The 16909-nt window shown below is 37.7% G+C and overlaps 1 protein-coding gene across 22 annotated transcripts in view; it reads left to right on the forward strand.

The window, feature by feature from the left end:
* Window positions 1-16909, forward strand: part of KIAA1217 (KIAA1217 ortholog) — a 230086-nt gene that overhangs the window by 152287 nt on the left and 60890 nt on the right. For 21 of the 22 annotated variants that reach the window (XM_068171457.1, XM_068171418.1, XM_068171425.1 and 18 more), the window contains one exon: window positions 4053-4146. In XM_068171457.1, coding sequence (XP_068027558.1) covers window positions 4053-4146 — 94 coding nt within the window. Of the gene's footprint in view, window positions 1-4052; window positions 4147-9383; window positions 9701-16909 lie in introns of those variants that run through there. The other variant, XM_068171544.1, reaches the window with a different exon arrangement.

Genomic DNA, 16909 nt, shown 5'->3' on the forward strand with positions numbered 1-16909 from the left:
TGTTTGGCCACTGCAATGCCTATGTGAAGACCCATCTGATTTTTTTTCATCAGACATCATCATCTGTCAACATGTACCCAAGTTTCTTATACATCAAACAGTTTATTCACAAGACCATATCAACTGATTGAATCATGATAGGGGTTACTACATCTCTGTTGCCAAGTGCATTATTGACAACCACCATCTAGCCCATTGACTCCTTCTCTCTCCCTTTATCCCTCCATCTTCCCTTGAGTTTCAGACTAACAGTTTATGACTTCATGCCCTTGAGAATGCAGTTGTTGATTATCCTAATGCCACTCCACCTTTTTCTCCCTTGCTCCCATTGCAGGCGTCACTCTGCCAGACTCAGGCCTGGCTCAACCCCAGCATCTGCTTCCTCGGTTCCTATGCCTGTATTGTCGAGCGTTTCTAGAGGAAATCCCACAATCCAGCTGACTTCCTTCATAACAAAATTCCCTCCTTCAGTTCTGCCAGCCTTCTCACTTAGGAAACCTCAGCAATTCCAAGTTAATGGAGTCCATAACATGCATTTTCACCACCTTTGAATAACTTCTACAACCATTTCTCCATTTCTGTTCTGGACTCTTCACAAGAACTTGTCAGTGTCTCCCCTCAGAGAACAGAAGAAATGAAGCATCCTTTCTTTCCTTTGCTTGCCTTGTCTTCCTTCAATCCTCTTCTTTCTTTCCTTTAAACAGAGGGCTTTGAGTCAGGCCTTTAGGCTCTCCATCTCCCTCAGAGGCTGCTCCATGTTCTTCTGTGCCTTGCATTAGGTCATCATACTCCTTCCCCTCTTCTTCTTTTTCTTCTTCTTCTTTTTCTTCTTCTTCTTTTTCTTCTTCTTTTTCTTCTTCTTCTTTTTCTTCTTCTTCTTTTTCTTCTTCTTCTTTTTCTTCTTCTTCTTTTTCTTCTTCTTCTTTTTCTTCTTCTTCTTTTTCTTCTTCTTCTTTTTCTTCTTCTTTTTCTTCTTCTTCTTTTTCTTCTTCTTCTTTTTCTTCTTCTTCTTTTTCTTCTTCTTTTTCTTCTTCTTCTTTTTCTTCTTCTTCTTTTTCTTCTTCTTCTTTTTCTTCTTCTTCTTTTTCTTCTTCTTCTTTTTCTTCTTCTTTTTCTTCTTCTTCTTTTTCTTCTTCTTTTTCTTCTTCTTCTTTTTCTTCTTCTTCTTCTTTTTCTTCTTCTTCTTCTTTTTCTTCTTCTTCTTCTTTTTCTTCTTCTTCTTCTTTTTCTTCTTCTTCTTCTTTTTCTTCTTCTTCTTCTTTTTCTTCTTCTTCTTTTTCTTCTTCTTCTTCTTTTTCTTCTTCTTCTTCTTTTTCTTCTTCTTCTTTTTCTTCTTCTTCTTTTTCTTCTTCTTCTTTTTCTCCTTCCTCGTCTCCTTCCTCGTCTCCTTCCTCGTCTCCTTCCTCGTCTCCTTCCTCGTCTCCTTCCTCGTCTCCTTCCTCGTCTCCTTCCTCGTCTCCTTCCTCGTCTCCTTCCTCGTCTCCTTCCTCGTCTCCTTCTTCCTTTTCTCTTCTTTTTTCCCTTCTTTTTTCATTTTTTATTATCACTGGGGACAAACCCTGGCTTTCTACTTAAGTCTAGTCTTTTTCTTAAAATGGTTCAGGGCTCTGCATCTAGTATGGACTTCAGATTTTTGCTCCAGAACATCCCTATTTTACAGCCTTTCATTTCCCATCACACAGAGAAAAAACACTCATGTACTTCTTCAACTTTTTAATAGCAACTGCTGTAATTGGCTTTTCTTGGCAGTTGGCACAGGTAATAGGTAATCTTGCTGTAATCTGGCTTGCTCTTACCCATTCAAATGAAGCAACAAAGATCATTCTCCTAGTTTGACAAACAGACTTTTGCATGCATTTATTTTTCACTTGTCCTCTGACTGTATATTCTCCATCTCATTAAACCACTTGTCTTCATTATGAAGGTTCCTCCAAGCCCACTTAAATGCTACTTTTCAATTTTTGTTGAGTACCAAGTGCCATCTGCTTCCACTTGGTGAATAATGCCAGTTTGAAAATTAAAGATGTAGAATTCAAAGTGCCTTTTTCTCTCAGGCAGCCCTCTAATGTATTTGGAAGGTGTCGTCCACAGACATCTGCAAAACCACTGCATTGGTCTCCTTCCCACTCTCTCTGTTGCACTGCCTACTCAGAGCATGCCGTGGTTCCAGGATTTGTTTACTGCTTCTCTGGCTGGAGAGGCTATGATCTTCTGAGTTCTTTTTGTTCCCTTATCTTCCTGCAGCTATTCTATTGTCTTTTGTTACTCCTATTCACCTTGTAAGTTGGTGAAAAGTTGTCTTCCTGGGGTGTTTACACAGCACACACAGATCAGTGAGGTCTTTGAACATGCCATGGGCATCTGGGAGCTACAGTAATGCAAATTATAGTAATAATAAATGTACAGTAGTACATACCTGTTATCAGTAATGTTTATCTTAGAATAGCAACATGAGGTGAAATACATTCATATCAGAGATCAAATGCCTAGTATTTTGGTGCTTTGCCTTGCAGCAATGTTTTACTTTAAAGTGTCATGTTTCTACAAGAAATATTTATGGAAAATGCCTTTTAGAAAACTCCAGTTGTTTGAGGTACTATCTCATAGCCATCAGATAGAAAAGACAGCAGATAAAATTTATTTAAATGAATAATATGCCATTTCTTGAACAGAAGATGAGAGAGCTTGGTTTGTATGTAGAAGAACATAGTCCCAAGTCTGAGGCAGACGCTGGTAACTGAATCTCCCAGTGCAGGTCTCAAAGCAAAAAGGTCACATTTGCAAGATGGAAAACCATTTATGCTACCGTAAATAATTGAAGAACTTGAACTTGCCGCGAGGTAGCTATTTTCCTATGCAGTCTACAAGTAAACACTCATAAATACTAAACTTCTCATCAGCCCTCCAGTTGTTAGACACAAGACACTGATCTGTCTCTCAAGCTGCAGGGCTTCTTTAATAACTGCTTGACATCTACAACAGCAGCACAAGTTCTGACTAGCTACCTATTCAAAGCAATCACTGATTGTAATATGACATTGTAAGAAAGAAATTGGACCTGCCCAACAATCCTGCCTTTCATTTTTAAATTATAATCTAAGTGATTAAGATCAGTTCACTAGACTTGTAGCTGCACCTGGAGGAAAGGAATTCAGTCACATGTGTAAGTAAATTCTCTAGAGATCACTACAGGGAAATGAAAGGAGTCGCAGCTTTGAAAGGATGCAAGTGAGCGTAGATTGGAGGCTTTGCTACTGATAAAATTTGAACCAGAAATCAGCAAAGCTCAGGGCAATTGTCAAAGCCATAAAATTAATGGAAGGTAGGTCTTGAAACAAAATAAAAAACTGTCATCTCTTTCCTAAATGTAGTAGTTAAAAAATTAACTAATCAAAGACAAAGTGTAGAGTCCAAATAAAACAAAAGTATTCTTGTAAGGCTTTACATCTAAATTATTTCTGGGTAAGCTTTCATCAAAATTTTTGCTAATTTGTTTCTACAATACTTTTTCCCTTTAAAAACTGTCTTTATTATAGATAAAGTTTAGAGGAAGAATTTATCTACTACTGAGTTTTTAGCTTTTATGGATTTTTTTTCAGCTTTGTGAACAAGCTGATAATCAAAATTTCCTCATTACAGTTAGAAAGACTGCTCTTCTTTTGATATTCTTGCTTCTTAGAATAGTAAAAATTTATGTGGGCTGAGTGCACAATAAAACATGTAAATATTAACTAAATCCTTTTTGAGTGCTGTGTAAATGTTGAAGTTCTATTGTCTTCAAAGTGTTTTCACTCTGTGGCAGGATCTTGAAAGAAACTTAACACTATCTAATTTTTATGGGTGTGGAGTTCTAGTGAAAGAATGATACTTCCCATGGGAAAGAGAATCAAAGTAGGCTTTTGTTTGTTTGTGTGTGTCTTAGTTATGGCATATACGTTTTTCTTATAGATGGACTGCAGACCTACTATGTTTGTCTGTTACCTGAAACTTTCAGGCAACACAGTAAATAAAACTGCTTTCATATGTTGTCATTGCTGATTCTTTAATTCCAGGAATATTCAAGACCGATCTTTCCTTAAAGTTTACAACAAAGACCCTGCACATGCATTTAATCACACTTCCAGAGCTGTAAATGGAGATATAAGGGTAAGTACTAATGATGCATTTCTACTCTTTTTTCCTCCAGCTTTTCTGCTAAATGTTTAAACTCTGAAATGTAGTATATACATAGCAATTCATAAAATCCGGGCTATATACTTATGCCACATATACAGAAAAGGGAATAAATAATGCTTGTTGTAATGTGTTTTAACTGCTTTTCTTGTTCCAATTATTTGCCCTGGGCATTAACTGGTTTTTTGATTTTGTTTAAATGCAGTAAAGCATGTGAAGCAAAACATAGCCTTTAATTATGTATTTTGTGACAAAGACAGTACTCAGAGTTTTTACAGCTTCCTATTCTGTGTTTGCAAACCCTTTACAGTGCAGTATGGTGTAGTGTTAGTACACTCTAGCAGAGTTTCAGCAGGGATTGGTTTCCAGTGGCTAAGCAACTGTACCTCACTTCAAGTCTACTGAAACTCTTTGTAAATGATGGTTTTGGATAGGAAATTCTGATAAATACTCATTGTGGTGAAAATAGTTTTGTCTTTTCCTAAATTTTCTACCTGCACTGAAAAAGGATGAGTATATATGTATTTTCAGGTGAATGTTTTTTTATTAGGAAACTACAGAGAATGCATTTGGAACATTTGATTTCTTTCTCTCACTGTGTTTGTCTTTTGCTGCACTGTTACCTCCCACCTTGGTGCCAAGAGGGCAGGAGATGCAGCTGTGGGACGCCTCTTCCACCATGTTACCTGCAGCTGGTGTTGCAGTAGTGGGGGGTGGTGGTGAGATTACACAACCTCATCTCCTCCCCACCCATCCTAGGTCTGTCCACAGGAAACAGTACAACCAATTTAACCCCATGGGGCCAGAAGAGAATGCCACTACTGTCCTGCCTGCTTTGTGGCTTTTATGTGCCTTCCAAAGCTGATTCAACTGTGTAGAAAATTTCCTGTGATTTCCTTAACTGTGCATTTGCTACTTGGTTTCATTATCAATTCTGAGCATGTCTCTCTGCTTTATTACTAATCTTTTGTGTAAGTACTTCTTGTGTTTCAACAGTTTAAGGCCACAATATTTTAGAAAGATTGAAATAATTTATTTACAGGCACTGTTCTCAACCACCTCTCATTTATGCACTTCAATTATAAAATGGTCCTTTGGATCGGTCAGAAATCTAATTACTTGATTTTTCACACTGCTGCAAACACAACATGAGAAAAGAAATGGATGTGCTTCAAAGGGAAGATGTGATAGTTTTTTGTGTATTCTGTAATATCCTGATATTCTTCAGTTCTAGTTATATTCCTGTGGCAGTAACTGGATGTATCTGATACATCACATTCATATTCAAAGGCATGACATACTGTCACTGTGCATTATGACATTAATGCTTGTAACTGTGGCTTTATAAAGTTATGTTATACTGCTCTTGTTCCATGTGCAGTGGATGCTGAAGGTATATACTGTGGCTTTATTTGTGTGTTCTAGGCTTATTTGAACGTGCTATTTTAGTTAACTACATATATTTGAAATAAAAAATTACTTCTTTGGCCCTCTTCCAGGCATTTGCTGCCTAGCCGAGTTGTTTTGAACACAGGTGCTATCTCTGTGCAAAAACTGCAATTATTTGAATTGCTTATTTTAAAATCCTATGTTGTACAACAGGTATGCACACTCAACATCTCCTGGTTATAGCTGAGTTAGCACCTTTTGGCCATAACTAAAAAACAATGGCGATACAGTGATGACCTTTGCAGAAGTGGTGTTTTCATGGCAGAATATTGTGTTTTACATAACAGAAATGCAGAGACACCATTTTGAAATTCTGTGCATCCAGCAAAAGGGCTATTTTCTCATTTGGCTTTTGCTTTGCATTGGCAGATTTCTTGTCTTTCTGGTCTGAGAGGTGAAGTCAGAGCCAGGATGTTCACAGGGGCTTTGTGGAGAAACATGCAAAAAGTCTTCCCTTTGATCTATGTGAGCTTCTGCTCTTCAAAGTTATGAGCATGGAAACAAATGATTTCTTGAGCTCAAAAATACTGAAACCTGTTTTTCTCAGGATGTGTGTCTTTTGGTTGGGTTCTTCCTCATGCAGCAACATTTAGGTCCTAACTGAGGTTCTTCCCGAAGTAATGACACTCTCCGGTGTTCATCCTCTGGAGTCTAAAAAGCTGGAGCCCACACTGCAACTGTTTCTCTGTTTGGCAGAAGTACAGTAGGATCTTCTGTCAAATCACTAATTTGGCAAAATTTATAGGGGCATAGTAGTCTTTCTACTTGTTGGTTAAATCTGGTTGAAATTTGCCTGGGGATTCACAGGTTGTTAGTTCAGCAGAGAAAAACCCACCAATAGCCAGATGGATTATTTGTCCCTCTTTCCTTAGCAAACCAGAGTAAAGGAGGGGGAAATGTGAGGGCTCTAAGTGAAAAACATGTACATTTTATATACTGCTATTGAAGACTACCCATAAGGTTGTAGAAAAACCTTTGCTTCTTCTCTTTCCTTTTATGTTTGCATATCTTTGCATTAGGCAAATTGATGCTCATCAATTTCATATGATATATGAGTGCAAAATTCACTACAGTGGAAAGGAGGGAGTGTGTGCTTGGCATCATGTTTGACTGTTTCAAAATACCTACAGCGAAGCAGCTGACTATCAGACTATTGAAAAACAGTATTTAGAATATAATGAGTCATTTTAAGTATATTTCCATGGTGATACTGAGTCTGGTTGTATCTCCTGTCATCTGTGAGTTAAAGCTTTATTTTCTTGATGATTGGGAAAGTTTTGCCTTTACAGATTTTTCTACTGTTTGTCTTCTTGTTCCTCTGGAATGTTTATCCCTGGGTTTGATGACATTCAGGCTTCCACTCACGTGTTTTATAATAATTTCCACATAACTGGCCCAAAATAATCTATGAAAATAGTGTTAGCTGCCAGATTGAACACCTGTTTTAACTACCAAACAGATGTTAGACCTGTATAAGAATTGGCAGTAACACTTGAAGTATTAAGTATTACCCATATGGACAAGAAGACTCAAAATGTCCAAGAAGAAAGTGGGATCTGTAACTTTCAGATCTTCTATTGAACCGTTCAGTTTTCATGTCCATTAATTTTGATTTTCCTGCTCTTCTTTGTTTCATGCTTTTTTCTGAGTGGGTTGTGTTTGAGAAAAGGGAATTGGCTGAGGGTCCAAGCAAGCTCTAAATTAAAGTTTTTCTTGAAATCCTTCTGAGTGCCTCACTTGCTCACTGGTCTTGGCCCTTTCCATCTCAAAGAGCATGGTCTGTTTGACAGGTCTGCCATGTTGAATGCTGCTAAGCAAGAAGCAGCCACAAAGTGCTGTCTTACTGAATATTTGTGCTTGTGCTCTTCCAATTTATTTTTCTTTTCCTTTCCCAAAATGTACCATGTTAATCTGCAACCGCTGTTTTTTTTTAATATATCTTCACATTGCTGCCTTTCATTCATTTGTTCCTGTACCTGAGCTTGTATCATTTACCAGCACTTTGTAGCTGTCTGTGCCACAGTACTTTCTTCTGACAAAACACTGTCTTATGAACAAATGTTTAGATGGTCTATTTCCCCCCCCGGCATTGTTCTGAATTCCAGTGTAAATGCATGTACCCAGCCATGCTGCTCTGTGCCTGTAGAATTGCCATTTGTGATTTGCATGGGTTGGAAGGGGAAGGGCCCAGGCTGGCACTCACTCAGCCATGGTGCATAGGCTGATTGCCAGGACATGGCTGTAAGGAACTGACTGTGGGCTTTTATGTGGTGCTGAGTGAATGGACACAGCTCCTTCCATCCTGGGCTGTTGAGCTGAAGAGATTCCCCCACTTAATGTGCACAGCATCTTTTCTATCCTCATTCTCTACACCCTCCTTTCCTGGAGTGGCTAAAGGCTAAAGAAACTGAAGTTACAATCTCCCCCTCTGTTACAGAAACTACTCAGTGTTTCTGGTGGTACAGCTGGATACTAATAATGTTGGCTTATGCAGTGGTTTGTTTTGGGCTTCACCTACCAGCCAATTTTGAGAACTGGGAAGGAGTTTTACTTCATAAAAACTAGTGGCTATTTTGCTTGGCAGTCTTCTTCTTCGCATCCACCTGCCCTAAAATCTGTGAGGTACACGTTATTTTGAAGTGTCCTAGACCTACCATGGTTTTACTTAATTATCTGTCTTGCATAAGATCTCTACTGGGTGAGGTCAGAATATCCAAAGAATGCTTGTTGTGGCTGTTGTTGTATTGAGGTATGCTTTGAGGTGTTTTGGATTTTTTTTTAAGACTATTTCTCCAAGAAAGGGCAATTAGGGCAGGTTGAGTCAGAGCTGGGTTGGGGCAGTTCAGAGTACCGGGAAATCCCACATTTTGTGGGAGTTAGAGTAGCAAAAAATGATAATATTCCTGACAGCAATGGGGGGTTTGGCTGCTAGGGTGAGAGGAGAGGAGTTAAAATGAGTTGTATAGGAAAATGAGATAGACATTTGTTAAGTTGTGTAAACTTGTGCTAAATGGCTTTTATTATTGAAGTTGCACACCTCCAACTTTTCATTTTTCCCCTGAAAGGGATTGGTTAGTAGGCTGCCAACCTTTTAACTCTCTAGAGCTAGATGCAATGTGTGAATTTAAAAATACCCTACAATTACTAGAAACCCTCAAACAACTGCCCAAGAAATTCAGTGCTGCTTTGCAGAAATGATAGAGAAATAATAAAAGCAGAGTAATTCTTCTGTATTCTTAAGGTACCTGTAAACATACATCCAGCATCTTCAGCTTCTCTTCATTGGATAGCTTATGATCTTAACATCACTAAACATAAAAGTTGCAAATACTGCCACAGTTATATCTTTACATTGCATACTACAGCTGAAAAAAAAGAGCTCTTTTCATTACATAGAGGTATTTAGAACAAAAGTATTTATTGGAAAATAATTCAAGCAATAAATTGGGTGTATGCATTTAAGTGCTAGGATGCCTATAGGGCAGCATTTATATAAGTTTCCTTGTGTTTACCTTACTGATCCTATTACTATAATACTTTTTTTCCTTTTGGGAAAAAAGGAAAAAAAAACAAAATGAAAAGGCAATTTCTAATACCTCTATTATATGATAGAGACCTTCCAAATGATACAAATCTCATCTCTCCTGCTGTTTTGCTGTCTGCTTTTTCTAATGCTCTTTTTGTCATTGAGAGGTTATGACAACATAAGCCATATTGTATTTATAAACATCACGTGTTTCCTTGATATGACTTGCGGTGTCTGCCAAACAGAACACATGGAAGAAACATTTCTCATTAGCTCAGCATTGGTTTTGGTTATGCTGATTTCCGGGACAGGAAAAATGCCTTCCTTACTCAGATTTAACTTTCATACAGTGGAAAGAAATCCTTTGAGTGTCCCTGAAATCTCTCGAGCAGAGACGCTGCAGCTCTTTTAGGCCACATACTTTGTCTGACGAAAAGAGAAAAAGCAGTTTATTTTGAAGAGCAGATGTAATGGCACGTATTGCTGAAACTAATTCTGAATTAAAATACCTGCCAAAGTCATCTAGAAACAGAACTCACCAAGAGATGTAAGGTAAGATGATGCTTATAAATAATGAAGGATATATAATTCCTTTTTTCTTTTTTTTTTATTTTCCAAACTAAAATATATTTTCAGATTAACTGGGAATTTCAGTCAGAACAATGAAAACTGCTTCTTCTTCCTTCAGCTGTGTGAGAAAATAAATATTTAATTGCTCTTTAAACCACCAACCTCTGCTCTTAGATTTTATATCTCTTTTCAAACTTACATATTGGACATGAACAGTTATTTTCCTACTTGCTGTTACAAATCTTGCTGAGATATGAACAAAATTTATAAAAGAAGTCTCTGATGTTCTGGATTTTCTTTTTACTGATATGGATTTTACTGCTATTGCTTTGAGTGGGTTTTCAGTAGTTACCAATTATTTATGCAACTACAGACCTGCAGATATTAAGGAGTACCTGAATCAAATCAGTCTGTGATGAAAGACTGTAAATGTACCTGTTCTCTTTCATTCATGTGTCCTTTGAAACACAATACCTACTGCTGTGCAATGCCTAAATTAGTGAGAAAAATGATAGAAGTATAAGGAAAAAAAATTATTTTTATTTTAGCTACACATAAAACAGTATATTAATCTCAAATGTTTTCTAGCCCAAAGCTGTTTTGTTTGAAGATACAGATCCTGTGTAACAGTTGGACGAATACTGCACTGTGACTTTTTTAATATGGTGGTTTTATGCTTGGGTGTATTTTATTTATTTCACAAACATTAGGAATAGTATTTTATGTATGTATAGGGAGTATATGTGTGCATGAGGAATAAAACCTTGTAGATACTATTACTACACCAACATTTTAAAAGATACTTTTTAGGATTTCTTTAATTTTCAAATAATGAGGATGGATTTTAAGTTTATGTGAAACTGCCATTGAAAGAAAGTGTCATATTCTTGATATAAAACCGCTCAAGGAACGTGAGTTTGCCACACCCACACAATGAACTCGCAGTTAGTCTGAGAGGAGTGTCATATGGTAGATATCACAAACCAGTTACCTGGAAACTTCTAGAGAGTGGAATTTTTAGGGGGAGGGTTCTTTATTTCCCACTAACATGCCTGTATTCAAGCTGGTCTGCCTTTCATGTTGAGGTTTGCTGAGAGCTTACCTTGCAGCTGATGAAGTTACCCACAGACAACATATTACCTCTTTTGGGTGAAGGTCTTTCCAGCCCTTCATTAAAACTAGAAATTTTATCTCTTGTACATCTGAGGTTCTCAGGCAAATATTTTGCTGCCTTCAGTGAGAGCTTGCCCTGAATAAAAACATAAGGATTGGATTTGAGTCTATTTTTTATTGTCTTCTAGTTTCTGGTTTTATTCTTACTCCACCTCTTTTTACATAAAGTTTCCTTGTGCCAATTCTTTAGAAGCTTTGCTCTTTTTTTTTCCCCTGCTTTCCTTGCTTTTAGTGGAACAGTTTGCACTAATTTGACTGCTTACTTGAAATTCCTAAATACTTGACAGAGTCAGATGTTGCTGGAACTCCATGAACACACTGATAGATGATAAAAATGCTCATGGCTGTGACCTCCCTTAGGAGGAGGGGAGGTCCTTCTTTACCTCCTTTGTAAACCAGGTAGCTTATCTGAATTGCAGGAGTCATGCAAGTCAAAGTCCAGTCAAGTTTTATGACTTCCAGGTAGCTTTCCATATGAGCTGTTACTTGACCAGGGGTTAAAAATCACTTTTTGAAGGTGGGCATTTTGCTACCACAGTTCCCAGAATCAAGTGAAGTTAGCAACAATATTTCTTCTTCAAAAAAGCCATTCTTCTTGTCATGCGGGACCTTAGATTTTCCAGTAAGTTTTTCACAAATCCAGAATGTGTTAGCTCATGATTGTGTCCCAGATTCTCTGCATTCCACTGAGTTTTTACTTCAGTATATTATTAGTCATTAGCCTTATGAATACTAAAGAGAATTAATTATGTCCCTATCTTCCTTTTAACAAAGAGGAGTAAACCATTACCTGATATTTAAGGGAACAGAGTTATATATCTGAGGATCTTGATTCTTCTCCATGTTGGATTGTACTTTTTCTAATAAGGGCTCTGGAAAACTAATCACTCTTCTGAAAATATGAGGAGTAAAAATATCTTTCCTTGGATACAGGTTAAGATCTGGGGTTAAAAAAAGCCTCAGCTGGCAAAAGCAAGACAGTTGCAGATATCAGCACGCTATATGACTCCATGAGAAATGATGTGATGCTGAAATAATTTTTTGTCTGAATATATGTCTTTCTTACATCATTGCAAATTTGAACTCCATGTGACTAAGTGAAAAGACTGAGTGGGTGTGTTGGGTAAAGGCCTAGTCCCTGTATCACTTAATATTTGCTATAGATAGCTTGACCTTTGGGTAAACTAGATTGTTTACTTCAGCCATGCTGACCAACTTGGATATTTTTGGGATAGAAGGAAGTAAAAGGGAAAGAAAATGTAGGATTCAAACAGTGTAGGAAGAAGTTTGTGGTCTAAGACTCTTAGTTGATGCACTGATAGCACTTCTGTAATTTCAAGACATAAAACTGCAAATGCTGTTTGACCTTATGGCTGTGAGCTGTGGTGTGGCTTGGACACTTGCATTGCAAAATCCAGTTGAATGTAAGATTTTTCGTTACCATTTCTCTTGCCAATAGTGCTGACTACAAAACTCAGCACAGCAACTTATTTTTTCTGATTTTTCTGAGTCCTTATATTGGAAGAAACAGATGTAAACATGCTGCCTATGTCTTTTGACTATCAGCTCTGTTTTATAATATTTCTATATTATTTACATTCTGACCCATTTTGTAAACCTGTAATAGGAAATGTATTTTGACTCAGTTGTTTGGTAATGTAAGATGAGATCAAGGGTTACACTTTCTTTATGTTCATTTATCAAGTTGTTCAGTTTTAGTTGTCTTCAGTGCAATGAGAAGTGATACAAATATGGAACAAAAATAAGAGCTGAATTAGTACAGGGAGTCAGAAAGCCATCCATTTATTTTGATTTATGAGTGCAGTTACTAAAAGTATTTTTCTTTTAAATAGCAGAAATCTGATATAGAGCGTATTTAAACCAAATAAAAATGCTGATCTCTACCAGAACTTTACATCTTTGAAACTATTCCTTTTTTGGAAAAAAAAAGAGATGACCCCATCAGTTCTGTGGTGCCCTAAGGAAATGCTGAAGTAGGGATTGGTCTGAAGGGTTTGGCTCCCTGCATTAGTGGTGGTTGTCTATGTTATGTACACGGTGTCCTTCATTTCTTCAAAGCAAATGGGGAGGGAGGACGAAATGCTTTCTGCATTTTCATGAATTATATGACTCTGTTTGTTCTCAGAAAATTCTGCCATAAAAAGCATCCTTGGAAAATCAGAAGAAAGGAGCAATTGGTTTGAAAGCAAAGGCAACCATTGGTTTGAATGCAGCACTAGTTATGAGGGTTGTTATAATGTTAACTTTAGAAAAATAGATCAGTAACAGCTTTTATACATTCAATCCAAACAATCTGAATAGCTTATGGGATGGGTGGGCCATGCTATACTGATGAGATAAATGTGGATATTGGCAAGCCAATGATGTAATTATGCAAATCCGACCTTTTTAGGATTGAAATGTGTTATGTTTTAGTGTGTTTATATTTTTGTCATTTGTGATAACACCCTGAAAAATCTTGGCTGAAATGCCAAGAGGTTTCTTAGTGTTCTCACCATTCTGTCTGCATAGCACACAAAGGAAGCATAGGAAAATAAAGCATGAGAAATTTATTAACTTTTCTCTGCTTAATTGGATAATCTAAACATCTTTTTTTAACTCTCACATTTCATTTCTTCATAGGAAATTAAATACATAAATAGGCATAAATGAGTGCCTGTTAAGTGATCTGGGAGTTTGTCTTGCCAATCAGGAGTAAAGACGTGCAGACTGGTAGAAGGGAGATAGCTCAAATGATGAAATGCTGCTGGGGAAATAAACTTCCACACAGAGGCACTGTGATTTCAAACAGGCCAAATGCAAAATGTGCTGCATCTCATCCATCTTTTTGCTCGCTTTGCCTAAAGTGTGGCTAGACTGGAAGCTCTCATGGGATGGCTCTGGGTCAGGCTCCAAGTGGCCTTATGCTTCATTCCCTTCCAAGCAAAGTTCAGCCAGTGTGTTGTCAAGGTTTTCTCACTGACACTTAATCTGCGACAGCAGGTTCAGTACAGGTACAACCAGGCTAGTCCAAATACAGAGTCCATTCCTTGAGCTGTGTTTAAGATGAGGCATGTTGTAAGCTCACCATTTTATGGGAAGAAGAGTGATACTGCTTTCCTCTTATTTCTTTCTTTGCTTCTTGTTTTAAACCTGAAAAAAAGGTGACCTCAGTTTAGGAATGGGAAGGGCCATTGAACATTATGATGGCCAAAGAGCTCCTGATGTGCAGGTGTTCTTGGGGCCATAAATCTGTTGCGGTCAGGGGATTGATAACACGATGGAATTGATAAAGGAAAAAATTCTCTGAGAAGTAAGGGCTGCATGCACCTGTGCATGTAGCTGACATGTCCCATCACTTGTCAGAGCTTGGTGATGGTTCAGTGAAACCAGAACTTCTGTTGTCCCCCACTAACGAGCAGATATGTACAGAGGGCAGCAGCCAGCTCAGCATGCAGTCCCACTGCATGGGCCGTCTCAGAGATGCTGCATTAACGCCTCACTTGTAGAGAGCTGTTATTTCTTGCATTGTCTGAGGGAGATGAAGCTGTTTGGAACCTTAACTACCTCTCCAGTGGTAATTGCTGAATTAAGTGCTGGGTTTCAAAAGCCATTTATAGCTTTAAAGTGCATCTGAAATATCTTTGTTTTGAATATGAGAGTGGATTGCAAAGGCCAGTTGATGGTCTTGCCTTCTTTGCCCATGTCCTCGAGCATTTGTGGGTCACTCCAGCTGGCAGTTACCTGAAGTGCTCTGCTCACTTCTTTCCTAAAAACTACCCTCATGTTCTGACCACATCTGCCAAAAAGCCCATGAAACCTCAGAAGATTAAACAAAATTATATAAATTTATGTTAGATATTCGTCTTTCTTGTCCCTCTTCTCCTTTCTTATTCTGTCCCTCTCCCTACCATGCCTACTATGCTAGGCTAGTATTAGCATTGTAATCACAAGAACTAATGCAAAATCTTCTAGCATTGAAGAAAAGTTGCATTAATTTGTGTTTTTCCACTTACTCTGTTTTTCTCTTTCTTTCATTGAATTTTTGTTGACTTTTCTTCATATGCTAGTCTCTTTAACTCCTCTTTTTCTCATTAATTCCTTTTTTCCCAGCTTAAGTCTTTTTTTTGTTTCCTTTTTTATTTATTATCCCTTTCTTGTTTCCCTATTAATTTTTCAGCACTCCATCTCCAATATTACTCTCTTTCATCTTTCACAAACTCCTATTTACTATCCTCACACTGTCTCATTCCCTTTTTGTTTTGCTCTTTTTCCTTTCTTCTATACTTCTACACTGGGAATTTCCTATTACCTTTCCACATAATACTTCTTTACCTCCTGTCTCTCTTCCCTGTTTCATGGAATCACAGAGTCATTTAGGTTAGAAAAGATCTTTAAGGTCATCAGTTCAAGTCATGAGTTAAGTGTTACTAAAATATCTGCAACACATAACTTGCTTATTTTTATTAATATTTCTGGATTACCTATGAACCAAGAAGGGAACACTTCATGCTACAAACTCAGTTCTCTGCATTTAAAAAGTTAGAAAGTTTAAGCATAAATAAGTGTAGGAATGGTAGGACAGAGGAAGAGGAAAATAAAGATCTTTCCATATTGCTCTGCTAAGAAATAAATAATGTTTATTGTCAGCTTTGGGAGAGAGATGCTTAATTTTTAGTTCAATAAAACAGGAACCACAGGTGGAGTTGGGTTTTCCAAGGCAGATCACAGCAATGTGCATTGCATGGACCAGCACGCAGCCGATGGAATGAAGCCGTCGTTGTCCTAGGATCTCAGCTTTCTCATAAAGAAGAAAAAAAAAAAAAAGGAAAAAAGTAGGATGAGAAACAGAACAGAAAGTGAGCTAAATGAAAAGACATATGGGCAGGCTCACTATGAAGAATTTTTTAACAAATCTATTCCTTATAAGATCAGTGTAGAAATTGCTGCCCACTGCAGTCAGTGGTGAGAGGTTGGGAATGCAAAAGGGCAGCTTGTCCCACCCAGCTTCAGGGGAACTGACTCTGGAGAATGTCTGGCTGACTTTCTTTTAATGAAACATTAGGTGAGACAAATCCTCAATCCAGAGCAATTAATATTACTTCTTGACTTTTTGAGAGGTGCTTAATGCATATATGTCTGCGATACATGCTGTGTTACTTTCCTATTGGTAGGAAAATGTCCTTGCTTAAATCAGGACAGAAACAAGGGGGAAGCATGAGGTTTGAATTACAGGGTTGAGAGACAGACTGCAGACCTGACGTAATAGTTCAGTTTTGCAGAACCTTCTTCATGCAACTCCAATGAGAGTTGGCTATATTTGCTCTAGTAAACTTAAAAAAAATTTTTTGAGAGGCTTACAGAGTTTCCAGCAGATGACTTCCCACTTTTATTTGTTTGCCTAAAACTTTTTTAATCCCTAAAAATCAAACATTTCAGATTATACTGATTATATTGATTATACTGATTATACTGATTATATTTGCCATCACCAAAGGATAGGCCAAAAATTTACTGCTTTTATGCAAAACATATATGCATGTGTGTATACATAATGTTAATACACAGGTTATAAGACAAAACTGTTCTCTTGGGAGCTCAGATGCCCATCTGTGGGTTGGTTCAAAGGCTTTGTGCACAGGTTGGTCCACACTGCAAGCTCCAGGTGTTCTAGTGAGAGTGCTGCTTTGCCAGCAGTGAAGCTGTAGAGCTCCCTGTCCCCTTTATAGTGGCGCATTCCATCCAGTAGTAAGGTGCTCTGTGGGCTGAGAGGGCTTTTTGTTTGTTTGTTGGCATGTATGTTGTAAGAACTAGGGAGTTTGAAATAAGTATACAATAATTTTATGGTACTTGTGTTTACTCCAAGGCATATCTGTTTCACTGCATGCCTTTGGAATTGGTAAACAGAGGGAGTACAAGCAGTATGCATATTTAGGAGAAGATAGTGTGGTTTGTACATAATCTCAAATCCAGTATGTGTTAGGCAGCCAGAACTGTTCTGTTCACTCCCTGTTTGTT

Source organism: Anomalospiza imberbis, chromosome 1 (genome assembly GCF_031753505.1).
Source record: "Anomalospiza imberbis isolate Cuckoo-Finch-1a 21T00152 chromosome 1, ASM3175350v1, whole genome shotgun sequence".
Lineage (NCBI taxonomy): Eukaryota > Metazoa > Chordata > Aves > Passeriformes > Viduidae > Anomalospiza > Anomalospiza imberbis.